Source organism: Lepidothrix coronata, unplaced genomic scaffold (genome assembly GCF_001604755.1).
Source record: "Lepidothrix coronata isolate B3197 unplaced genomic scaffold, Lepidothrix_coronata-1.0 Scaffold290, whole genome shotgun sequence".
NCBI lineage: Eukaryota > Metazoa > Chordata > Aves > Passeriformes > Pipridae > Lepidothrix > Lepidothrix coronata.
The window spans coordinates 1,072,464-1,098,128 of record NW_016690470.1 but is presented as its reverse complement, the minus strand read 5'-3'; the positions used below and the strand labels follow the sequence as shown (position 1 = coordinate 1,098,128).

Here is a 25,665-nt window from a genome sequence, read left to right as displayed (position 1 = left end):
CTAGCCTATATGTAAAAAGCAAAGAAGGGTGTTCTAAGGAATATTAGTTATAGAATCATAGAATCATGGAACGGTTTGGGTTGGAAGGGACCTTAAATATCATTTAGTTCCACCCTCTGCCATGGGCAGGGACACCTTCCACTATCCCACTTTGCTCAAATCCCTGTCTGTCCTGGCCATGGACACTTCCAGGGTTGGGAATCAGTAATGGTACCTGTAGTTCTATCCTGGTATGTCTTGTAACTCAGAGCTGCTTTATCATACACAAGCTGCTCTGCTCTTTTCGCAAGTAATTATGTATATTGTTCCAGAAATTCAGGGAGATTATGTCTTGCACTTTGATGCCTTTTCTCTCTTTGCTTACAAACAAACATTTTAACTGCAAATCCTCTCTTGTTTTAGCGTCGGGAAGCCCGGAAACAAGAACAGGCAAACAACCCATTTTATATTAAAAGCTCTCCTTCCCCACAGAAGGTGAGTCTGAATTGCAGTATCTCCCTGGCCTCTCATGCCACTGTGTGAAGGCTCCCTGAACATCAGAGCTGCAGCTTCCTCTGGGACACTGCCCCCTTTATGGTGTGTGCACTGCAGTGGCTGCCTACAACTGGTTTTACAGGTCCTGTTTGTGTGGAGAATCTCAGGAGTGACCTGATATCCCGAGAGCAGCCAGTGCTCTGCAGGTGTCTGTGCAGTTTGTCCCTCTGGGTGATCCAGAGTTCACATCACCAGGCTCCTCACCCAGAGGTGAACCTTGAACATGCTCCACGTGTTCTGTGCATCAGAAAGTTGTTGTGGTGTTAAGACACCTTTTCCAGGGAAGGAACCTGCTCCATTCCCTGGATGTTCAAGGACTGCCCCCTTTGCCCCAACTCAAATCTCCCAGTTGATCTTCTGAAGTGGCAGGTTATTAGTGATAAAGCACAAACCAAGAATTCTTCAGGGAGTTGCAGGAAACCTTCAAGGCAGTAGTGGGGTTAAAAAACTGTAGCAAGAGAAGGGTATTTTGTAATAATTATCAGCTGGCTTTAAAACACACTCTGCTGCCACACAGGATTAGTAACAAGCTGTTCCATCCCTATCCTTTAAATGTTCACTTAAGGGATTGAACTGCTTGATGTTTTGTAATGTCTGTTTGCAGAGATTTGTACTTGCAGTGCTCAGAATGTAACAAGTCTCTGTTTTCCCAGCGATACCAAGACACTCCAGGGGTGGAGCATATTCCTGTGGTGCAGATCGACCTTTCTGTCCCATTAAAAGTTCCAGGTAAGCACAGCTAATCTGGAAAATTAATTACAGACATTTCAGTTAAGCAAAAGTCATAATTCCTTCTTAGGAGTTCCTCCTGAGGTTCTGAAGTGTAAGGAGCACACTTTGATTAGACTCTTAAATATATCTCCTTAATTTACATTTGAAAATAGTACTTTGCAGTCAAGTTCTTGAGATAATATTAGAAATAGTTGTGATAAAGGATACTGTGCAGCCAAGGCTGTAATGTGTAAATGGGGGGGAACAGTCACCTTAACAATATCTTAGAAGTGGTCATGTAAATGGTGGAGGTGATCAGAGACTTTAAGTGGAGTCTGATGGTAGAGATACTGTTTTAATATCTGTATTCAAATATCAAAAGGCATCTGTGTATCTGAGTGGTTTTCAGCTGAAAAACTGCTGATAAAGTGCAGTCCATTGCAAGGGATGAGTTCTAAGTGCATATATTTAATATCAATATTAAATATCAAATATTCTTCCAGAAGTGTGGGAAGATGTCAGTATTAGTACAGCAGTGGCACCAATTCTGCCCAAAGAATCAATGTTTAGGTGTTCTTTGTAATGCAGTTAATGTGGACGGATGGATTGCCTTACAAGGCTATCCTGGGGACCTCACTGCCACTGTCCAAGTTTGCTTGGCCCCGGCAGTTGAACCTCAGGATTAAAGGGTGGGCTCAGTTCAGAGCACGCTGTGTCTCACCTAAAAAATCCACTGCGCAGGCTCGAAGGGTTAATGACCTTTCCCAAATCTTCGCTCGCGAAGACTGGCCATTATTATTATTTAATGTGGACGAGACCCAGGGAGCAGAACTGAGCTCTGCCCTGGTTTGGAGAGATGCAGTGTGAGAGGGCAGCTGGGTGAGGGGCTGTGGGAGCACAGGGAGGGTGGATCTGCTGGCTCTGAGGGCTGGGAGCAGGATCACTGCTGCCGTCCTGCCCGGTGCTCAGTCCGTGTGCACTGTGGCTGAGAGCAGCTCGGCTGCCCCCTAGGAATGCCCATGTCTGACCAGTACGTGAAACTGGAAGAGGAGAGGAGACACAAACAGAAACTGGAGAAAGACAAGAAGAAGAAAAAGCAGAAGAAGGAGAAGAGAGGGAAACACCACCGGCACAACTCCCTGCACACGGAGAGCGAGGAGGACATCGCGCCCGCCCACCACGTGGACATCATCACCGAGGAGATGCCCGAGGTCAGGGCTGTGCTTGGGGCTGGGCTGCGTTTGTGTGCTGCTCTTGAGACAGTCTGCCCCCAGAATTGCCAGCCAGTCCACAGTTTTGCATTCCCAGACCTCTGATTCCTGGCAGAGCCGTTTCAGGAATGACTGAGATGGTCCCAGGCTGCTCTTTTCAGAGGGAGGAATGATTTTTGTGAATTTTTGTGCACAAGAAAGACAAAAAATAGCCCCTGAAGCTGTTAAAAAAGTCAAAACCAACCAACAAAACAATGTGCATCCCTGCTCTAAGAGTAGTGCTGTCCAAATAGCCTCAATTATGCTCTGCTGCTTCACTTTGACAGTAACTTGCTGTCTAGTCAGCAGCTTTGCAGCTGATGGTAATTAATTGCATATGCTAATGATGTCATCTGTGTTTGTTCCTAAAATTTCCTTTAATCAGAACCAAGCAGCAGCCATTCAAATACTGCAGTTTATGAAGAAGGGTTTTCTGTTCTAAATTAATCTTGTAACTTGATGCTGCATTGAAGAGCATTGTTCCCCTAAGTGCCTGACTGCAGCTGGCCTGGGCCAGGGTTAACAGGCTCAAAAACATTTAATTTGGGTGATGTAGAGCTTTAGTTTGGGAATTGCTCCCTCAGTGATGGTCTCTCTATCTCTCCTGCAGAATGCTCTGCCCAGTGATGAGGATGACAAGGATCCCAACGATCCCTATAGAGCACTTGATATAGATCTGGATAAGTAAGTGACAGTTTGTGTGGGAATTAATGAGTTGCAATGAGAACACAGGAGGGCAGGGCTGGGCTGAGCAGGCACTGGGACTTCAGTCCAGAGGGGAAAAAGCTCAAGTCTCTCCCCATGGCTTGAGTGAAACCTCAGGTGATCAACCAGCCTGGGCCCCCACTGCAACATGGGTGATAAAAGCTCAGCTGCTGGATCAGGGAGGGGCTGGGAGGGACAGGGGAGTCCTTTAGTGTGACTGAAGGGAGTCTGGAAGCACAGGCAGTGTCACTGGATCAGGTGTAAGTTCCTCTCAGCGTTTGGGTGTCCCACTGTGTCTCTGCTGTGACCTGTGTTGGCCCTGAGCGTGCCCTGTGTCCGTGTGTCCCTCTCAGAAGCTCTGTGTCCATGGGAGCCCGTGTGCCCTGGGTTGTGGTCACTGCCCAGTAACACGTGTCTGTCCCACCCCCTCTGCCCTGGGGCTGTTCAGTGTGGTCCCACTGTTGAAAAGTGTTCTGCCATGACTGAGTGAACTGTCATAACTGTGCCCAGTCTGGCCCCCACTCAGCTGCTGGAGCTGTCCCAGTGCCAGCATCCCAAATCCCTGCATCCACATTACCTCTGGGCTGTTCAGTGCTGCACGTGGAGATTGGTTGTTTCTTTAGTTGCTGTTTTACAAAATCATCATGCTAAAAATAATTGTTTTATGGTCCAGGGATGCCTCCTGTAAAGTTTGGAAGACTCTGCAGGCCCGTGGGGGTGTGTGTAGTATCTCTCTACCCCTTGGAAGTCTGTGCCCTTCTCTGCAGTTCCCCAGTTTGTAGAGCTTTGGCCCCTCACCACCTTGCAAAAAAGGGAAGGAACTGTTTCTGAAAAACTTCCTTTTTTCCTGAGCCCATCATTCCTCTGGGTCTGCAGGTGCCAGTGTATAAAAGGAACTCAGTTTTTGACTACAGACCCTGTATTTGCATGAGGAGCCTCCCCAGTGCAGGGCCCAGAGCAGGGGCTGGGTGCTGTGCTCAGGAGGCATCTCTGGACCGTTGCCCTGTTCCATCCATCCCTGCCCATGGCCCGTGGTGGCCCTGCTGTCCTGTCATGGTTCTCATGTCTGTCCTCTCTCTCTCTCTGCTTGCACTGCTCTGTCTGTCACGCTCACACGCAGTCTGGTTTCAGGGAAGCCTTCCAGGTAAGAACATCTTGTAAGTGTTGACCTTTGCCAGGTTGGTTGATTTTGGTGGACACTTGAAGGGTGGTGGAACTGCTGAGATCAGTGACCCTCACATTTGTGTGTGTTTTGTCCCTGGCTCTCAGCCTGGTCCCTGTTCCTGTAGAGGTGTGTGTGATGCAGCTGAAGGATGAGGCCTCTTGGCTGCTCACACAGGTGGGGCCCATCTTGCCCTTGGAAAGTGAAAAATGAATTGGGTCTGGTCCTTTGTGCAGTGTAGGCCAAAAATTTAAGGTATTTGAAGCCGTTAGAAATCTTCCTGAACTGGTGTTTGCTGTGCAAACATGAAAATTAACATTACATAAAAGCTGAGAAATAGAAAAAGAGGCAAACTGTGAAATTCTTGCTGATTTCTGGAAATGTTTGACAAGAACAAGAGAAATTTCTGTGGTGTTTCTTCCCAATTTGGGATACAGTGTAATGTGAACTACTATTTGTAGCATAACTGTACAACTATACTATTTTGGAAACAGGTGTCTGAAGTTAAATATGACTTAACTTTTAAAATGTGATAGTAGGGTACAAATTCAGAGTGTAAACTTCCAAAATAAAAATCATTTAGAATAAGTCCCAGTTGGAGGGATCTACTCATCAAGAACAACAAACCCCACACCCTTCAAGGGCTGTTTGAGCTGTGCTGACATCCCACTGCTCGGATTTCCACCCTGCTGGAAATGCTGTTTCACATCTTTGCTCTTCCTCGGAGGGGGATTCCATGGAAATAGAGGGTAACACCCAGTGTGTTCTTCTGCAGGTGTTCCTCAGCCTGCAGGTCTGTAATTAGCACTTTTAAGAGTTAAACAGCAAGACCTTGGCTCTCAGTCCCCTTCAAATTGTTTTCTTCAACTTCTAATCCTCCAGGGCAGTGTCTGCAGTTGCATAAATAAACTTCAGGTTCAGAAATATGTGCTGATTTCAGATTTTTTTATGGGGCCCAGCTCTTTAAAAACGAAGCACACCTTGTCCTGGACCCCCAGCAGATAATCTGGGCTGGGGGAGGATGTGTGCACCAGGGTGATGGGCTCTCTCTTTTCCAGACCCTTAGCAGACAGTGAGAAGCTGCCAGTGCAGAGACACAGAAATGTCGAGACCCTGAAGTCACCGGACTCAGAAGCTGCCCTGGTAGAGAAGAAGAGCAAGAAACCCAAAAAGAAGGAAAAGAAACACAAAGAAAAAGAGAGAGACAAAGGAAAGAAGAAAGAGAAGGAGAAAAAGGTGGTAGAGGAGGAGGAAGAAGAAGAAGAAAAAAAGGTAATTCTCCAAGACTTGCATTATTTTAGCAACTGCTGGTTTTTATTGCTGTGTTCAGTTTGTTGCTTAGGAACAGTCACATTTGACAGTTTAAACAGCTGAATGCCTTCAACCTTTATTTCCCTAAATTTTTACAGCCATAACAACAGGTATTTAAAGATTTCTGTTAATTAACATTTCCTCAGCCTTCTAAGCCAGCAAAATTCAGCTTCACTGCAACCTACACAGCAGAGCTGCCAGAGCTCAGCTGGAAGCTGAGTTTACTGGCATTTTGTGTGTTCTTCAAACGGGGAATTCCCTAGAAAAATACCTGGGTTTGTTCTGCATCCTGCCTCGCATTTACTGCAGGATCGCTCAGACTTGCAGCCTCCTCATTAGGCACCCTGCAGAGAGGCACTTCTCTGTGTGCACCCAGTGTTCTTGGGATGCCTGGAGATGGGGGTGAGGGTTCTGGGCAGTCACTGTCACCTGGGTTTGGAGGTGCTCAAAGCCTGAAGTGAAGCTTCTTGAACTGTTTGCTCCTAAACGTGTTGCAGCATCTGTGCATGAGGAGCTCTGGAGTGCTGCACTTCCATGAAGAATTAGGGGTTTAATTTAATTGTTGCAGAGTCATGGAATGAAACACTAGTTTGTGTTGAAAGGGACCTTAAAGCCCATCCAGTCCCACCCCCTGCCATGGGCAGGGACACCTCCCACTAGCCCAGGGTGCTCCAAGCCCCGTCCAGCCTGGCCTTGGACACTCCCAGGGATGGGGCAGCCACAGCTGCTCTGGGAAACCTGGGACAGGGCCTCACCACCCTCACAGCCAGGAATTCCTTCCCAATATCCCATCTCACCCTGCCCTCTGGCACTGGGAAGCCATTCCCCCTTGTCCTGTCCCTCCATCCCTTGTCCCCAGTCCCTCTCCAGCTCTCCTGGAGCCCCTTTAGGCCCTGCCAGGGGCTCTCAGCTCTCCCTGGAGCCTTCTCTCCTCCATGTGAGCACCCCGAGCTCTCTCAGCCTTTCCTCACAGCAGAGGGGCTCCAGCCCTGGGATCTTCTGCCTTGGTTTTCTTCGTTGTTTTTGGAGGGGGTTGTTTGTTTGTTCTAAGAATGGTGCCAAAACAGCCATAATGTTTTTTTCTCATGAAATTCAGGGGGAAGACTTGGATTTCTGGCTCTCCACTGCTCCAGCACCTGCTCCTGCCCCCCAGGCACAGGTAACCCCTGTCCCACATCTTACCCCTCGCAGGAAGCTTCCCTTGTGCTGGTGTCTGAGCTGTGCTGTGTCATCCTGCAGCACAGAGGGGAAATCAGCTCCATCTCCTCAGCTCGTTGCTGGGGAGCAGTGAGACTGTGTGTCCCCAGTTCACAGACAGTGCAGTGGGAGGTTTCAGGCTCATTCTCCTGTGCAGATCAAGGGATAAAAATAGAAATACAGATGCAGGTACAGGCTTGGTCAACTTTAATATTGCTGGTGGGGTTTAATATTGTATAGTGGTATGGTTTTATTTCCCAGTGTGAGCTAGACATGAGCAACATTAATAGACATGAGAGACACTGTGTGAAAGAGAAAATCTCATGAATTTTGATGTGAGATTGTAGAGGATGAAACAGGGAATTGAAGGGGATGGAAGAAACCTCTTGCATGGTGTCCTCAGGTGATCATATTTGCTGGGTTTCAGAGGCATAAATTGAAGTGCTTGGTCCCATGTGAGCCTAATGTTGTGTTTGAAATAACAGTTGGGGGTGAGTGTCACTGCTGGGACCTCCTTTGGTGTGAGATTGGGTTGTTTCAGCTGCACAGTGTCACAGTCCCTCTGCTCATCTCCTCAGAGCGAGCCTGCACTGGGAGCTGCTGTGGTGGCTGAACCTCAGGAGGTCAAAAAGGAAGAAAGGGAAGAGCGGGATGATGAGGAGGAGGAGGATGAAGGAAAGGTAAGTGGTTTAAGTTAAGAGGAAATGGCCTCAAATTGCACCAGGGGAGGTTTAGATTAGATATTAGGAAACATTTCTTCATGGAAGGGGTTGTAAAGCACTGGCACAGGCTGCCAAGGGTGGAGTCACCGTCCCTGGAGTGTTCAAAAAACGTGGATGTGGCACTTGGGGACGTGGGTTAGTGGTGACCGTGGTGGTGGTGCTGGTTGATGGTTGGGCTTGATGATCTTAGAGGTCTTTTCCAACTTCACTGCTTCTCTGATCCTATGAAGTTGCTGTCACCCTTTAGCCACATTCTCCTGCTGTCTGAAATTCCTTAAAAAGCAGCACACAGGAATTGCCAACTCCATCTCTTCAGTGTGATGATCACCTGCAAATGTTACATCCTTGAGCAGCCCTAAACCTTGAGAGGTTTGGTTGTTCCTTGAGCCAAGGAACGGGTCACAGTTAAAGCTGAGCTTCCAAGCAGTTGGAGAGATTTGGCCTTGTGCTGCTCCCAGGCTGTTTTGGGATAAGGTATTATCATCCCAGTGGGGAGCAAGGGTTTTCTGGGACTCAGCCCTGGATTTAAGGAATGGGAGCTTTGTTTTGGGTTCTGCAGTGAAGGAAAACTTTGCTCAATCCAGAAAGTGCAGAGTGAGAGTGGCCTTGGAAGTGTGGGACAAGGGTCAGGGGATCATGGCTAGAGATCAAGGGGGCTTTTAAGGGCTTTGTTGCAATTTCTTGTTCTTCTCAGCAGAAATCCTCCAAGCATAAGAAGAAAAAGCACAAGAAAGAGAAAGAGGAGAAATCCAAGGATAAAAAGAAATCCAAAAAGAAGAGTCACCACAGCGAGGAGGAGCCCCCGGAGTCGGTGCAGAACGGAACACTAGAGGATGAGCCACTACCAGTGAGTAGCTGTGCCCTGGCACAGGGCACCAGCAGGGCTGGGCTGCTGGGGAGGAGGGAGAGGGAGCCCCTTTGCAGAGAAGCTACTTACACTGGGACACTGATTTTTCTCTCTTGTTTTTCAGCCCATGTCCAGTTACCGCCTTCTTGCTGAAAATCCATTCATTAAAATGGTGAGTTTTGTTCCAGATGTCTCCTCTTTGTGTTCCCTAAGAACAGAGGGGGTACCCTGGGGATGGTGTGGTGACTTCAGGTGGGCATCATGTAGCTGAGGAACTGTTTAAATCCCAGGAGGCAGAACTATAACAATTTCCATCCCTTTGGGTGTCCCACTTTAGTTTTTAAGTTGATATTTTCCCACCACATAGCTCAGCACCAGTGTGTGTTCATTACCCTCTAGCTGTGCAGATTCCCTCCTTTTGAGCCTTGTTTTGTCCTGGTGCTGTGTTCTGCTCCTTGGAGTCTCTGAACCTTTCCTGTGACACTTTTCCCTTCATTTGCAGACCTATGACATCCAAGGAAACCTCCAGAACGACAGTCAAGTGACTGTGTCTGTCATCTTTGAGAACAAAAGCACTAGCTTCCTTAAGAGCATGGAACTAAATGTCCTGGACTCTCTCAACACTAAAATGCTCCGACCAGAAGGATCCTCAGTCCACGATGGGATTCCTGTGCCCTTCCAGCTCCCCCCTGGTAGGCTTTGCACGGGGTTCTTGGACTGTGGCTGGCCCTGCACTGCCCTCCTGTGGGAAGAATGGTTTGAACTTCCTGCTGTTTGCCTAAAAAACCTTGTCTCTGCCTGGCTGGCTTTGCCACAGTTCCCTGGAGAGGATAAACCTTCTCAGAGCGTGGCTGTGACACAGGTGGTTCTGTGTAGCAAGAGCAAAGCCTTAATTTAGGGCTGGGAGTCCCAAGCGTCCCAGTTCTTTCTCCAGGTGCCTGCAGGCTGGCACCCCTTGGACTACAAAACCCCAACATTAATGAGGAGTTTGCTATGAGATTTAAAATCAAACCAAGTTAGAGGTTTATGAACCATTAGAATCCACTCTGGATTTATTCTGGAGCTGTTTGTCCTGCTGTTTCAGTGGCAGAGGCCTCACGCAGTGAAGGTTTGTGTGAGGATGTGTAAGGAGGGGAGCTGAGCCCTTCAGGAGTGTTGAGACACAGAAATGAAGGACAGTGGCTTTGCACAGAGCACAGCAGAACAGCTGACGTGCTGAACTTCCTTGGATTTCACTTCCTTCAGCAGAGAGTTCATTTGAATACTGAAACAGCTCACAGAGAGCTCTGGTGGCCTCAGGGTGCATTTTGGTCCCCCATGAAAAGCAGTGGGGTATTTAATTTGGTTTTAATTCTATTCTTGACACAGACTTATATATTAAAAGGAAAATGTAGAAACATTAGAATTCAAATTAGCTCTGAAAGCTTTCTAATTTCCAGTTACACAAATAGTTTAACTGTGTGCCACTGTGACATACTCTGCCCAGGCACTTGCTCAATAACCTCTACCAAATGCTGTTTCCGAGAGACCCAAGTGCTGTAACACTGACTCACCACAGGAATTGTGTGTGGAACTCTCTTCCAACTACACAGAAAATTCCAAACTTGGTTCAAAAACAGTCAGCACATAAATGAGTTTATTCTAACCATGACTTAGATCCGGGAGCCATGTTCTGACCTGACTTCTCCCTCTCCTCTCTCCACGCCAGGAATCTCTAATGAAGCCCAGTTTGTGTTTACCCTTCAGAGTATTATTATGGCTCAGAAGTTAAAAGGAACACTGTCCTTTATAGTCAAAGTAAGTGCAGCTCTCAACCGCTTCTGCTTCCTTTGGATCTGTGTCAGGGAGCTGGACCTGGGTGGGAAGTTCTGCTCTGGAGCTTTCTTTGGGCATCATTTCATCTCTGCTGCACCCCCCTGTGCTGTGAGAGGAGCGTTTGCACAGGACATCTTGTGCAAAGGGTGTCCTCAGTGTCACTGCTGGCAGTGTGTGAGCAGGGCAGCCTGGGACAGGGGCCACACTGTCAGCTGGAGAATCCCTGCAGGGATCTGGGAAACATGGAACCAGGGGCTGTTCCTCCTCATCTCAGTTAGCCAGGCATCAGCTGGACACTGCTGCCTGCAACAAGGCTGGAGAGCAGTAATGAGGATTAATAGAGTTAATAAGGATGGAAACCAGAGCAAGAGTGAGGTTATCTGAAGGCACTGTTTGATGAGTATTGACTTGTCCAAGACTATGTGGGGCTTTGATCTTATTTCAGTACAATTAATGAAGGAGCTGCCTGAGCAGCTCAGAGGAAGTGAACAGAGACAGTTGTGGCTACTCCTGAGTCAGCCATTATCTCTATTTTAAGAGTTTCTTAAAAATAGCAGGCTAGTCCTATTTTCAGTATCTAAGAATCTGGGAGATACTAATTTGTGATTTTGCTCAGAAAATAATGAGCTGTAAAACCACATCCCCGAGTGTTGGTTTAAACTCAGTCTGCTCAGTTTATTCCAGCAGAGTGCAGGCAGAACCTGCAGCCAGTTGTGCCTTACCTGTGCCAGCCCAGCTGGCTGAGTGGGCTGATGTTTTAGTGGGATGGTTGTTCCCAGACTGGTCCTTCAGGCCCAGCTGGGGGATTTCAGAGGGAACTGAGCCCTGCAGTCCTCATTGGTGCCTGGTAGGTGGGGGTGGTGCCTCCTCTTGCTGCCTCAGGGCTCCCATTCATCTCCTTTCCTCTGACCTGTTGCAGAATGATGAAGGTTCAACCCATGAAAAACTAGATTTCAAATTGCACTTCAGTTGTGCTTCATACTTGATCACCACGCCTTGCTATAGGTAAGTGCTGCCCCCGGGGGGCTGAGCTGGGCTGCAGCTGAGCTGCTCCTGGCTCTGCCTGTCCTGGGGGCTTTGTCCCAGCTCAGTGTCCTGGGTGGTGTTTGATACCTTAGACTGTGTCCAGTGCCTTGTTCCCAGTGGCTGTGAGGAGGGAGCTCTGTGCCCTGTGTGGCAGGGGCAGCTCTGGTTGAGGTCAGGATGCTCCAGAGGAGTCTGGAGTGTGCTTCCCATATTTGCTGCAAACCCATTTTCCTAGAGCTTGGTGGTACTGAGACTTCTCCATCCTGCCATGTCTCCGTGGGACTAGTGGGGCGTGTTCCCCTTGCATTTCTGCTGAAGTGTTTCCTTCCTCCCTGTTTTGCAGTGATGCTTTTGCCAAGCTCCTGGAGTCTGGAGATCTGCACATGAGTTCTATTAAAGTAGATGGAATTAGCATTTCTTTCCAGCATCTACTGGCAAAGATCTGTTTTCATCATCATTTTTCAGGTGAGTGTTCCTGGATGCAGAACCTTCTGCAAAGCTCCATATCCTAAAATCTCTGCTGTGCTTGGCAAGCACGACACTGCATGGCCTCAGCAGCCACAGGAGCAGGTGATGGCCAGATTAAATAAACTTGGGAGATGAGTTTTTTCCAGTTTTTTAATACTCAAAGCAGGCAGTGTTCTTCAAAATGGACTCTCCTTCTGTCCCTGGGGCTTTCCTGCAGCCCAGCGAGGCATGTGACAGGTATCACATGTGTGATCACAGGCTGTGAGTGCTCCCTGGAGGGTGGGTTTGATCTTCAGGGCTTCAGTTCAGTGAGGGAGAGCCCCAGCCATCCAGGTTTGGATTTATTAATTAAAACACAAGGGCGGGCTGAAGCAAAACAACAGGCTGTTCCATCGTGCTCTGGTGTTTGCACTAGACATTGCCTCACTGGAAGTATTTCTGGGGAAGAAATCTGCATTCTGAGCAGTGTTTGTGCCTTAGGAGACAAATGAGTCACCTCGTTATTGTGAAATGTCCCAGCCAGAAGCCAGGAGGAGCCAGGCACATCTTAACCCCGACTTCCTCCTCCCCTCTGCAGCAGCTCCTGTTCCTCAGGCCAGGCAGAGCAGTGGGAGGGAAGCAAGGCTTGTGTTAGAAGTTGTCCCACTGACTGGAATTCCTGTTCCTTTGCAGTTGTGGAACGTGTTGATTCCTGTGCATCCATGTACAGCCGTTCTATCCAGGGCCATCATGTCTGCCTACTGGTAAAAAAGGTGAGAGAAGCCAAATCTGCAGCCTTCCCTCTCTTCCACTGCCTCTTCCCTGAGCTTGGGAACAAAATTATCCCAGCGTGGAAGAGGAGCTGACGGATTTTTTTCCTTTTCCTTTTTTCCTTTCCAAGGGAGAGAACTCAGTATCCATAGATGGGAAATGTAACGATTCCACCCTGCTTAGCAACTTGTTGGACGAGATGAAAGAGACATTGTCCAAGTGCTGAATCCTTCCTCTCCCATATTCCAAGGACAGGAACACAGCCTTGTGTAAAGCCGGGCAGACCCAAGTGTTAAGTTGCTCCCTCGTACGCATGTACTACCCTGAGGCACGTGCTTTCCGTTCCCTCCACCTTCGGTTGCAGTTTAGACATTTTCAGGCTGTATGTTACCTTTTTATTTCACAACTTTTTACAAACCGTGGTGTTAACCCTTTCTAGCCCAAAGACATCCTGGTGACATGACTGGAGGAGGGAGGGGAGGGAGGGAGGGGAGGGCACTATTTATTCAGCAGCTCATGATGATCCCATGACCTTCCATCTGCGTGGGACGAGGGATGAGCAGGACTTTATCACCAGTGGCACAGTCTGTTGCTTGTGCTCATGCCAGGGAAGGTTGACTGAATCCTTAGCCATGGAATATTCAGGGCTGCTGTAGTTGATGTATATTTCTAGCAGAGGCTGGTGCTGGACCTGAAGGCCTCTTTTTTGTTTTGTTTTTTTTTTTATATATATATATATATGATTTATTATTATTATTATCTCAAGATCTATTGTGATCAGCATACAAACATCCTCCATCTCCTTGAGCTAATCCAAAGGAGCCCTGTGAGAACTGGGATGTTTGAGTTTGTCTATAGTAGTTGCCTTGAGCCTTAACCTTCTTTTAGTGACAGCTGGAAGAGTCGAGAGCGGGAGCATGAGATGGGCTGAAGTGTTGCTGTTTGGTCTCTGCTCCCGGGCCTGCCCCACGCACAGAGTCTGTCAGGCCTGTCCCCTCTGAGCTGGCTCTGCTGGTGTGTTTGATGAGTCCACTTCGATTTCACATTCCTGAACAGTGAAGCTGTAGCAAGAAACTGGAACTCCAAAGGGGTCTGTTCCTGTGCTTTTATCCTTCTGCTCCCCGGCCGAGGTTCACCATGGCCAGGTCAGAGAAACCCCTCGTGCTCAGCGTGCAGGTACAGCCCTGTCCTCCCTCTGGGCTCTGCAGCCAGCTGTCCCAGTGTCCCCACAGTGTCCCCCCAGTGTCCCCACAGTGTCGCCCGGCCCTGTCCTCCCACCAGTGGGAGCAGATTTGGCAGAGCCCTCCCTGCCCCGGGGCAGGAGAGAGGGATGGGTTGGGAGCCCCCCTCCCAGACAGGATGCAGGAAGGAGGGGGGATGAGGAGCTGCTCTCCCTGCTGGGGTGCAGGAGGGGATGGAGGTGAGTGAGGATCCCCTCTCCCTGCCTTGGGTGCAGCAGGGAAGGGGGTTGATTGGGATCCCCTCTCCAGATGCAGGATGAGGTGGGGGTTGATTGGGATCTCCTCTCCCAGTGCAGGATGGGGTGGGGGTTGATTGGGATCCCCTCTCCCAGTGCAGGATGGGGTGGGGGTTGATTGGGATCCCCTCTCCAGATGCAGGATGGGGTGGGGGTTGATTGGGATCNCCTCTCCAGATGCAGGATGGGGTGGGGGTTGATTGGGATCTCCTCTCCCAGTGCAGGATGGGGTGGGGGTGAGGAGCTGCAGATTTGGCCCTGCAGAAGGTTGCCTTAGAGGGAAGAAGGAGGGTCTGAAGTAAAGCCCATTCTGCACCACTGAAATCTTGTGGAGTCACCACTGGAAGGGGATGTCCCTGTCCTGCAGGGATGCTCAGCTGATGTCCTTCTCCAACATCCCTTGCTTTCCATTTATTTTTTATCCCCCCCCGTTTTTTCCCTCGCTGTTCCACACCCAGCAAATGGAGAACTCCTGGAATGGTTTTGTTCAAGGCACAGCTCGGGAGGGGTTTGCTCTCCAGGAAGGTGCCCAGGGCAGAGCTGGGTGGGTCTGCACATCTCCAGCACCACCACCACTCCTAAAAACCCAAAACCCCACGCAGGGAGCAGGATGAGGTGTTGATCTTATCCCTTGGGTGATGTCCTGTGCTTTACACATGTCTTGTGCTCTTCACACTCTTTCCCCAGGAGGGATTTTGGCCGAGGCTCTGCTCTGGTGCTCGGGGTTCGTGGCCAGGCCCAGCTCTGGGTCTGACCGTGCTGCTGGGCCATGGAGGGTTTGGTTTTGGTCAGCCTCCCTTGGTTAGCCAGTTGTGTATTAGAAACTGAACATATTAAAATTGTCTTAAAGGATAATGTTCCTCAATTAGTGGTTCTTTTGTTTTCGTTTTTTTTTTTTTAAATCCATGGATGAAAACTGTCACTTTAGCATGTAGAGTCTCTTACAGAATCCTGTGCAGTGATTCTAGAATTTTGAAACTGTATGATGTGTTACATTCACAAATTTATTTGCTATCAACATTCCCGTAAAAAAGAAAAAAAAAAAAAGATAAAGGAAACAACATACCACAAGCTGCTGTAATGATTTTGTGTCAAGATGATCCAATAAACTTTCAAAACAAAGTTGAATTTTTTGGCTTTGTAAGTGGTCCTTTTATAAGACCCTTCCAGTTTGGATGGACCCAAAACCAGGATGTGGATTTGCCCCAGCCCTGAATGCAGGAGGGGATGGAGGTGAGTGAGCATCCCCTCTCCCTGCCTTGGGTGCAGGGTCAGGTTTAGGGTTAGGGAGCTTCCTAAAGCTCCTTGCCTTCCAAAAGGAGATGAGGAATCCCTACCACCAGCCCTTTGGAAGGCCCTGTCACTAATGTGAAATTACAGGAAAAAGTGATTCAGGCAATCTCAGTTAAAGCTGCACTAATTGTTCTGGTTTTTGGATCGTGGCAGCAGCTAAAATCCAATATTTGGGAAAATGGGAGCTCTGCTCTTAATGAGGCCAGAAATGGGCTCCTTCTGTCTCTTCCCCTTGGCCCCAGTGACATTGGTGACATTGAGATGAGGGTCAGGGCCCTGTCCTGCCACAGCAGGAATGAGGCTTTGCTGGTGCTCCAGAGGTTTCCAGTCCAACCAGAACCTGGGAGAACCATCCTGGGACAGAAATTCCCTGGGGCTGAGTCAGGAGCCACCAGCTCTGCCCCAGCAGAGCCCAGGGACTTGCTGGCTGTTCCTGGCAGAGGAGGGATCCAGGTCCTCTGCTCCAGTGTCCTGGGACAGATCCATGGCTAGGGGGCTGCAGGGAGGGGGCAGAGCAGGGACCAGGCTCTGCTCTGGGATGTTGAGCAATAGGACAAGAGGAACGGGCAGGAACTGCAGCACAGGAAATTCCACCTGGACATGGGAAGAACTTTGCTCTGCAGGTGCCCGAGCACTGGCACAGCTGCCCAGGGAAGTGGTGGAGTCTCCCTCAGTGGAGCTATTCCAGAGCCACCTGGACACAATCCTGAGTGCTCAGGGAGGGAGGCTGGGCCAGGTGAGCTCCAATGCTCCCTTCCACCTTCAATTCCATGGTCCTGTGCCCTGGACCAGGCCGGAGCTGGCAGTGCCCCTGGCACACAGGCTCTGCCCTCGGGCATGGCATCATCTGTGCCAGGGAGGAATCCAGGCAGGGAGGCCCCGGGGCTGGAGCAGGAGGGGGATCAGCTGCTCTCCAGGAGCATCCAAGCTGTTGGATGAGGCTGTGCCAGCTGGGAACAGGGGGAGAGCTGGAGCTTCACCCCTGGGGCTGGGGGTGGGCTGGGAGGGGTGAACTGGGAACACCCGGGGGGTGAACTGGAGTTTGGGGGTCTGGATGGGCTGTGAGCTCCCGGGGGGTGAACTGGAGTTTGGGGGTCTGGATGGGCTGTGAGCTCCCGGGGGGTGAACTGGAGTTTGGGGGTCTGGATGGGCTGTGAGCTCCCGGGGGGTGAACTGGAGGTTTGGGGGTCTGGGTGGGCTGTGAGCTCCCGGGGGGTGAACTGGGCTCTGGGGAGGTCACAGGGCACCTGAGATCTCCAGAGTGCAGTGGTGGTGCCAAAGGCCTTGGAAAAACCCTTGGGATGCAGGATCAGGGGGGAGGGGAGGGAGCTCTGCTGGGTGTGGGGAACAGCTCTGCTTTTGTCACCTCTTGTTTTGGGGCTTCCCAGGGATTTCCCACTGGAGTTTGACCCCCTGGTCCTGACGTGGGTGAGAAATTCCCTTTGAACCACCCCTGGTTCTGCTGCTTCTCTTTTTTATGACCCCAAAGTCCGGGGCTGGGGCCTTCCCAACCTTCTTTTAATTTTTCCTTTGGACTTCGGAGTGTTTGGGCCTTTTCCAGGGCTCGTCTTGTCCTTCCAACCCCCCACCCTGGGCTCTGTCCCAGCTCCACCGATTTCCATGGATCGTTTAATCCCAGGGAGGGGCTCAGTGGGACACCGGGGGGGCCCTGAGAATCCCCGGGCTGTCCCTGCTCCCAAAAAACCACAAATAATGAATAAAGGGGAATAAACGACAATAAATAAAACAGAACAAAAGGATAGAAATAAGCAGAATGGAATAAAATTAAAAAATAATAAAAAGAAGAAAATATTACATGTATTAATAGAAGAAAATAAAATAGAATAAGGGAAATGAAATAGAGGAAAGGGAAATAAGTAGAATGGAATAAAAGGAAAAATAAAAAAAGAAGAAAAAATAAATAAAAGAAAAAAATAAATAAAATAGAATAAAATAAGTAGAATTGAATAAAAGAAAAAATAAAAATAAGAAAATAATACATATATTAATAGAAGAAAGAGAAATAAAATAGAATAAGGTAAATAAAATAGAAGAAAAGGAAATAAAGATAATGAAATAAAAGGAAAAATAAAAAGAAATTAATAAATAAAATAGAATAAAATAAAGTAAACATATTTGAATAAGAGGGAAAAATAATAAAAATAAGTAATAAATTTTAAACAGAATAAAAGGAAATAAAGTAGATAAAATAGGAGAAAAGGAAATAAATAGAATGGAATAAAAGAAAAAATAAATAAACAGAATAAAATAAAATAAAATAAAACAAAATAAAATAACAAGAAAAAGAAATAAAGGAAAGAAAATATAATGGAAAACAAAACCAACTAGAAACGAAAAAAAAATAGAATAAAAGAAATAGGAAATAAATAGGAAATAAAGTAAGACAGAATAAAATAAAATAGATAAATAAGATCAAATACAATAAAATAAATTGAAATGAAATAAAATATTGGGATAGAAAATAAAATATGGGGTAGCAAATAAAATATAAAATATTGGACTATTAAATAAATAAAAATAAAATATTGGAATAAATAAAATATTGGAATAGAATAAAAGAAGGCAGAGTAAAATAAACTGGAGTCATTGTTTTAAAATACAATAAACCAGGCCTTGGCTGCCCGGCCAGCTCCGCCCGGCTCTGCCCCGCCCCCCGCGCCCCCCCCGCCGGGGCGGCCCCTTTAAGAGGAAGTAGCTCCGGCCGCGGGCGGAGCGCGAGGCGCGAGGGCGGCGGGAGCGCTGCGCCCGAGCGGGCGGTGCTGCGGCACAGCCCGTGTGCGTCCGCCAGAGCCGGACCGCGGCAGGAGAGGTGCGGGGACAGCGGGGCGGGGGGCTGGGGGGACCTGGAGGGGCTGTGAGGGAGTGCGGGGGGGGCTGAGTGCTCTGGGAGGGCTCTGTGAAGGAGCACAGGGGGACCGGGGAGGTTTGAGGCGTCTGGGGGGAGCAGAAGGGGGTTTGGGAGTTCTGAGGGGTCTGGGAGGGAGCACAGGGGGTCTGAGGGGAGCGGGGGCTCTGTGGGGTCTCTGAGGGAGCACAGCGGGGCTGGAGGGTCTGAGGGGTCTGTGAGGGAGCAAAGAAGATCTGAGGGGAGCGGGAGAGTCTCTGAGGGAGTAGAACGGGGCTATGGAGTCTGAGGGGTCTGTGAGGGAGCACTGGGAGACCTGAGGGGAGTAGGGGGGGTCTGGAGGGGTCTGTGAGGGAACACCGGGGCCCTGCTGGAGGGGCCTCTGTGGGAAGGGGCCCTGGAGGGGCTCGGGGCGGTCCCCGCCTCCCCCAGCCCAGCGCGGGGGTCCCGATGCCCCCGGCCCAGCCCAGCCCACGAGTCCCCCCGGCCGGGCCGGGCCCGCCTCGGCGGGACGGGACGAGCGACCTGTTGAGCCGCGGCCGCCGCATCCACGCGCTGGTCTTTAATTATTTGTGTTAATTATTTGTGTTTCCCTGGGCGGGAGGCGATGGCGAGCGAGGGGCCAGAGCCCCCTCGGAGCCCCCCGGGCAGGGCATGGATGGATCAGGGCGTGGGTGGATCACGGTATGGATTAGGGTGTGGATCTGCCTGTCCTGGAGGAGAAACCCCTTGGATGTGACGCCGCAGGGACATCCCCGAGCAGAGCCCTGGCTGGGGTCGGGTGGGGGGTTCACCTGCTGCAGGATTCATGAGCAACCCAAAAATTCATAATGAGGAAAAAACGAACATCACAGAGAGCGAAGGGTTTGCTGGCACAACCCTGAAGTTACAGTCTGTAACTTCCTATTTTATCCCACCTCTTCCCCCTTGACCTCCTGCAGCCCAGCTAATGCCTGTTTCTGTTGTAGGCAGAGGCTTAGCCCTGAAGTTTAAACTCCTTAAGCTCTGAACTGCTCAGGGAATGAAGAATTTTCCACTTTTTTTCAGATCATGGTGAGCCACAGCTCAGCTGTCAGGAGGGAGAGCTCATGAGGAGAACTTGAAAGCAAACTTGCTCTGCTTCTGTCTCTTGCTGTGGGCTCAGGAATGGTGATCTTACAGAGCTGCCTCTGCTCTGATCTGCAGTACAGAGAGCTCAGCTCCTCCAAAGAAACCTGTGTGAAGAGGGACAGGCAAGAGGAAAGGGCAGGAAGTTCTCCAGAGGGAGAGGAAAGGGGATCTGAAGTTGTCCAGTATAGATCTTTAGGAAAAACGTCTCTGTCAGGGGCCCTGCTGCGAGTGGAAGGCAGGATTCCCTTCTCCAGATGCTTGGAGCTACAGAGTGGCCATACTGTCTCGATTTCCATCCTTTTTTTTTGGTTTAAAACCCATTTTCTGGTCTGGGAATCTTCTGCCAAGCCACAGGGCAGGGAGGGATCTTTTCTGGGAGCTGGCAGTCTCCTGTTTATGGCAGTCCCCAGGGCTCTGTCCTTGCACTCTGCTTCCTCTCCCAGCTTTGGGCTCGCACCCAGCTCCCTGTTTGCCTGTTGCTGATCCCTGGACTGCGTATTCCATGTTTCATCTTCACTTTCTGTCTTAGTCACCTGCATGTGAGGTGAACCTGGGGAGGAGGGTGAGCTCACGACTCTTAAATCCCCAGAAAGGGAGGAGAGGGGCTCTGGGAGTTGTTGGTGTGGTGGCAAAAGCTGGAGCTGTTGGTTGACAGGGAGGAGCTGAGTCCAGGTGCTGAGCAGGGAGCTGGTTCCCTGTGCCTGGCTCACCTGGAGCTCCTGGGATGCTCTGGGGGACACGTGGGTTGTGCAGTGAACTGTGCCATTATCAGACATGGGAATGGGCTTGGCCGAGGCTTGGGGAGCTTGGAGTGTACTCAGCATCCTGAGCAAAGTTCTTCCTGACTCCAGCAGCCTCTGGAGCTCTTTGCCAGCTGCTTCCTTGTCCACATCTAACGTGACCCTTCCACTGATGGGATGGGAAGTACAACTGCACTAGAATGGGGTGATTTAGTCCCATTTTGGCGGTCAGACTGGCCTGGTCTGTGCCATTCTTGGTCACTCCTTCTCCTCTGGAAGGACTGGGGATCTCCATGGCCACAGTGCACAGAAGGAAAATGTCCCTTGTGAGCAGTGGAAGTGTCTGGGGTCAGAGCAGAGAGGCTGCAAAACCTTCCCAGTCCTTCCCACAGTGTTCGGGTCTGAATTACCTTCAACTTCTGAGTTTTAATTTCTTGTGAGGCAGGGAGGTATTCTGTGATTCTTGAGCCACAAATGCTCCTGTAAGTGGCTCCAGAACCAGCTTTGCTGGAGGTTTAGCAGCTTATCTTTAGGAATACGTAATATCCAGCTAATGCTGTCAGTGAAGAGTGCACCTTAGGCTGTGCCTTTATCCTGCTTTTTCCAGGTGCCCCTGGGAGGCAGAGTTATCCCTGAGGCCTGGTGTGCTCTGCTGCCTGCTCCCCTCTGGAGCTGGAGCTGTGCTGGAAGTGCTGCTCTGCTCCTGGTGGATTTGGGGGGATTGTTGCTCTGGGTACCTGAAGCAGGAGGGAGGACAGAGGCAGCGAAGGCCAGAAAAACCCAGCAAAGCAACACTTTGCCAGAGCAAAAAATCCCTCACCCTGTGACAGCTCTGACTTCCTGCAGAAGGCCTGGCTGAGCTCCAGGGGCTGTTGTTGAGTCAGTGTGAGACGAGGCAGCCGTGGGGACACTCCGGCTGCTCCTGTGTGTGCCCTGTGCTGATTGCAGGGCAGCCCCTGGGACAGAGGGTGAGCCAGAGCCATCCCAAACGTGCTGTAGGTGGAAGCTGGTCCCATGGCTGCAATGGAAGGCACTGTGACTCTTTTTTGCAGGCCTCTCTTGGAGCTGCCTTTGCCTCCTTCTCCTTCCTCTCGCTGTGGCAGGAGGTCCTATGATGTGGTTGGTGTTGAGGTGATCTCCGACTCCACATCCGTGGGCTCATTCCATGCCTGGAGCTTTGCTGATGTGTTGGGTTACTGCTGTATCCCAAGGGGAAGAGAGGCCTCATGGGCCTCATCTCAGGGAGAAACAATCCTGCTGTTCATCCAAACGCGTGACTCTGGCGTGGGGACAGGGAGCGTTTGTCCATGGGATTATACATGATCTGGGAAGGACCGTGTGGCCAGCTCGTGCTCCAGCTCAGCCCTGGGGAGATCCCACACTCCCCGGGACCCCAGGGGGAGATCCCACACTCCCCGGGATCCCAGGGGGGAGATCCCACACTCCCCGGGATCCCAGGGGGAGGTCCCACACTCCCCGGGATCCCAGGGGGAGGTCCCACACTCCCCGGGATCCCAGGGGGAGGTCCCACACTCCCCGGGATCCCAGAGTGGCTGTTAAAATAGTGCCATTTGCCGTAGTCATTTTTATCCTCCTAATGCAAAATTTGTGCTCCAAACTGGTGTTACCTTTCACTTGGGTGGGGGCAGATCCCAGAGTTAGAGGAGATGGAACTGCTACTGGCTCCAGAATATCCCTGTCCAGTGAGGATGGTTCTGTGGAGCCTGCAGAAGCAGGGAGAGCCGAGCAGCTCAGCTGGGACTCAAACACCAGAGTGCCCTGACAGCCCTGTGGTGGGATAGCAAGGGGTCTTCCCAAAGGAGCAGGCCTGGGACCTGGGAAAGAGGGAGCTGCCCCTGGCATGCTTTATCCCAGAAACATTTGTGTGTGCAGTTAACCCGTGTGCTGGAGTCAGGACCCAGCCTGTCAGCTCGGCACAGCCCTGCAGGGATCAGCTCTGCCTCCACACGCAGCCCCGTCCCGCCGGGATCCGTGGAGCCCTTCCAGGGGCTCTGACATTGCAGTGGGTGCAGATGGCACGTAAGAGGCAGCAGAGCTGGCCCTGGCTCAGTGACACCCGGGGCTCCCTGCAGTCACTGCTGCTCCACGGGAACAGCCTGGGACTGCAGCATCTGCTGCCTGACCTTCCCCTTGTGGGAGGGGAACCAGGAGGGGACCTTTTGCAGAACTTACTTTTGTCCCCTCTGTGGCTGCAGGGAGGAAAGCCAGGGGGACAAACCACGCTGGAAATTCAGTGTTCCTGCCTTCCCTCTCTGCTGCCAGGCAGGGTTATCCAGCCTCTCTGGCACTTGCTCCCTCAGCATCCCCTTGCAGTGTGAGCTGTGTCATCCATAACGTCCCTCCTGCCATTACCCATGGTCTGGATCCAAATCCTGAGCTCAGAGCCAAGCAGTGAACTCCCTGTTCCTCCATCTGCCCAGGATGGATCGAGTTGTCTCATTCCTAGGTGACCTGGGCTCTGCCAGAGCTGCTGCCCTCAGCTCCACTGGATCTTCTGCAATCCCAGCTATGGCTTCATTTAACAGGGCTTTTCCCTTTGTTCCATTAACTACCTTGACTTTGGAATTGGCTGGAATGCTCAGCCTTGCAGGGGCAAGGAAGATGCCAGTTAAAGCCCAGCATAATTTTTTTGTCTTTTATTATGCTCTTTTTCTCATGCAGCTGGGCTCTGCCTCTGTATGGCTTAGGGGCATGAAAAGAACCTGTCCTGCTCCTGGAAAGCCAGCCTCTTTCCTTCCAAACCAGCCTCTTTCCTTCCAAACCAGCCTCTTTCCTTCTCTTAAGCCAGCCTCTTTCCTGGAAGGGCCAGAAGATGTGGGAAGTGGCTGGAGAATTGATGTCTCTGCAGTTTCTTACTTGGGAATTTCCAAATTGTGCAGCAGATTGGAATCTCTGGGCCTGGGGGTGGCTGGGACTGGCAGGACTTTTCTTAAAGCTGACTCTGGTGAAACACAAAAGGCTCTTTGTTCGCCCAGACCTTGGGAATTCAGCATTTCCAATGTGCCAGTTCGGAATGGCTCTGGTTTTGTTGTGAAGGCTGCTGCTGAAGCAGATTCCAAAAGAAAAATGTGGATGTTGTCCTGCAGAGCAACAGAATTAAGGGGCTGGTGTCATCCCAGCCTGGGGCTGGAGGTGCAGCTGAATCCGAGCTGCTCCTTCTCCAGTAACTTCCAGCAGCTTCTGGGACAGAGCATGGAGAATGGAAAAGGAAGGTGATACCGAGGGTAACACCATGCCTGGCTGTCCTGCAGCAGCATGGAGCCATCCTGCAGGAGCAAAGCCAGCTTGCAGAGGGGAAGGATTAGCTTTTGGGAAAACATTGGCAGCTCCCTGGGCCGGGAGGCTGGAGGTGGTGCCAGACAGGAAGCAGCTGACGTGGAAGTGCCGGCTGGCCGGGGTTATGAATGGCCAGGCGTGTCTGCAGCCACGCTCAGCCCTCCTCTCCCTGCCTTGCCCTGCCCGAGGTAAGCACAGGGTAGACCTTCGCTCCTCATATCACAGATCCATCCGAGGGAGCAGCTGGAAGCCTCGCCCCAGAAGGGTAGGCGCTGTTTGGTTGCCAGGCTGGCTCCAGGGACTGCCACCAGTGCCACCCAGCTTGGCCCCTGGAGTCCTTCTGCTCCCTGCTCTCCGCAGTAAAATCTCTCTTTGATCGTAGCAAACCAGGATCATCCTGTCTCGAGACACTGAGCTAGTGCAGAACAGCCACGGGAGGGGATTTGTGAAAGGAGAGGTGTGGAATTATGGAAAAAATGTGCATGTGTGTCCCTGGTGTTCTGTGCGAGCTGCCTGTTTGGAGCCGCTTTTCTTCTTGGCCTCACTCTGTGAACTGAAGTTTTCACTCAAGTGCTCAGTGCACCCGAGATATTGGGGCTGCTTTGTGAAACCCGCGGGCTTTTGTGTCCTGTGTTGGGAACTCTGGCCTGAGCAACGGGGTTAAGGACACTGGGAATGACTCGGAAGTGGGATCGTCCCCTCTCCTCCGTGGGGACACAGGGGCTGTCACAGGCTCCTCACCCACGGGTGCAGTTAAAAGCAGCCGGACTTGGTGTCATCTCCCGGGAAAGGAAACCGGAGAGGTCCCTGACTTTGGGAGCCGCGTTGGGCTGAGCTGCAGGGCCGCGGCACCAGGAGGCAGCAGGATGTGGCCGCCCCGGCGCTGGGGTCACAGGGAGGGAAGTGGCCTCGTGTCTGACCCCTCCCCAGCTGCCGGAGCCTCCGGATTGGGGCCGCCCATCAAAGGGGGATCTTTTTCCCCCCTCTTTTGAAAAAGGAAGCTCGGCCTCGGTGCCTGCCAGTGCTCACAGAGGGCCAGAGACGGGCTGAGTGATTGCAGGGGTGACCTGCCGAGGCCAGGAACGCAGGTAGGAGCTTGCTGACTGCTGCCTTGCTGCTTTTTTTTCCCCCTGGCTTGCTGCTTTTCCCTGGCTGTTGTTGAACCCCTGCGTGGTGCCGAGGGGCGTTGCTTGGCAGGCGCTGACGGAGCAGTCATGGGACTCCTGAAGTCCTTTTCGGGCCAGTCTGCCTCTGTGGGGAGGGCAGGATCCAGCAGGAATGCTGCTGGCTCCTGGAAAGCCTCGGGATGGCTCCAGCAGGACACAAGTGGAGGCTATTTCTAGGTGTTTTGAAGGAGTTGACTCTTTTCCCTTTTCCAGGCTCTGAGCTGCCTGTAAAAGTGACCAAGGGGTGGGAAGCAGCTTCCTGGGCTTTCTCTGCCCAGAGCTGGTGCTGGAGCAGGGCAGCTCCATGTGATCCACCATTCCTGGTGGGGGAAGAGGAATGGCAGGGCAATGCCAACAGCCCTGGCTCACCCTCAGCAAACCTGGAGCTGCAGGAGCAGGGAGAAAAGGGATTTTTGGGAAGGGAGGGCCAGATCTCAATACCCTGGGCAGGCACATCCAGCATAGGAGGAGCTGCCCCTGCTGTGTCCCTGGGAGGAGCTGGGGGTGTGTTTGTGCCCAGACAGCCCCTGGCAGGGGCTCCCTGCAGGGCTCTGTGATCTGGAGCCATGGCCAAGGTCCTCTGGAGCACCGGTGACAGGGGCTGTGATCTTGGCTGACTGGAAGGAGGAGTCAACTAAATCACCTGAGGTTTGTTTGGGAGCGGGGAGTGGTTTTTCCCCTCACCTTTGAAGCTTGCTGATACCATCCAGGTGCTTTGCATGTCCCATTTCCCAGTTGTCCCTAACTTTCCTTTCCCCCTTGTTCAGAGGCAGTGTCACTGCTGCCCGGGCTGTGACTCCTGCCTGTGGAAGTAGGTGTTGTACAGATGATATCATCTCCAAGCAATGTCAGGGATGCTTTGGTGTCTGTGCCTCTTTAGTTTTGTTTTTTTCTTCCTAGAGCTGAGTCTTTCTTTTAGCTCAGTTGCAGTCACAGACCATAATTAAATAGGCTGCATCTGCTTGAAGTCTCAGCCACTCATTTTGCTAATGCTTCACACAGATGCTGAATCGTCTGAGAGACAATTGCTGCTGTGTCAAGCTCCCCAGTTCTCATGGATGATGTGTCCATAGGATCAGGAATTTGTTTACAGGACAAATACTGCCTCCATACCAAATAAACTCTGCCCTGCAGAGAGACCCTGACAAGTGTGAGGGCTGGGCAGTCCCCAGCCCTGGGGTGTTTAACGAGGGCAGGTCCTGGATCCCTGTCCCTGGA

At 51.0% G+C, this 25,665-nt stretch overlaps 2 protein-coding genes across 3 annotated transcripts in view; both read left to right on the top strand.

Moving 5' to 3' along the window:
- The window catches only part of AP3D1 (adaptor related protein complex 3 delta 1 subunit), a 41,021-nt gene extending 27,800 nt beyond the window's left edge, over positions 1 to 13,221 (top strand). The window contains exons 18-32 of one of the 2 annotated variants that reach the window (XM_017837042.1): positions 403 to 474; positions 1,188 to 1,263; positions 2,257 to 2,456; positions 3,106 to 3,179; positions 5,421 to 5,634; positions 6,770 to 6,832; positions 7,449 to 7,550; positions 8,290 to 8,439; positions 8,564 to 8,611; positions 8,942 to 9,131; positions 10,148 to 10,236; positions 11,174 to 11,259; positions 11,624 to 11,745; positions 12,421 to 12,500; positions 12,629 to 13,221. In XM_017837042.1, the coding sequence (XP_017692531.1) occupies positions 403 to 474; positions 1,188 to 1,263; positions 2,257 to 2,456; positions 3,106 to 3,179; positions 5,421 to 5,634; positions 6,770 to 6,832; positions 7,449 to 7,550; positions 8,290 to 8,439; positions 8,564 to 8,611; positions 8,942 to 9,131; positions 10,148 to 10,236; positions 11,174 to 11,259; positions 11,624 to 11,745; positions 12,421 to 12,500; positions 12,629 to 12,724 (1,662 nt within the window). In that variant the 3' untranslated portion in view covers positions 12,725 to 13,221. Of the gene's footprint in view, positions 1 to 402; positions 475 to 1,187; positions 1,264 to 2,256; positions 2,457 to 3,105; positions 3,180 to 5,420; positions 5,635 to 6,769; positions 6,833 to 7,448; positions 7,551 to 8,286; positions 8,440 to 8,563; positions 8,612 to 8,941; positions 9,132 to 10,147; positions 10,237 to 11,173; positions 11,260 to 11,623; positions 11,746 to 12,420; positions 12,501 to 12,628 lie in introns of both variants that reach the window. The other variant, XM_017837041.1, reaches the window with a different exon arrangement.
- A 4,794-nt stretch (positions 13,222 to 18,015) lies between these two features.
- The window catches only part of MOB3A (MOB kinase activator 3A), a 14,487-nt gene continuing 6,837 nt past the window's right edge, over positions 18,016 to 25,665 (top strand). Inside the window, exon 1 of the mRNA XM_017836985.1 lies at positions 18,016 to 18,098. The gene's annotated coding sequence lies outside the window, so the exon portion shown is untranslated. The remainder of the gene's footprint in view (positions 18,099 to 25,665) is intronic.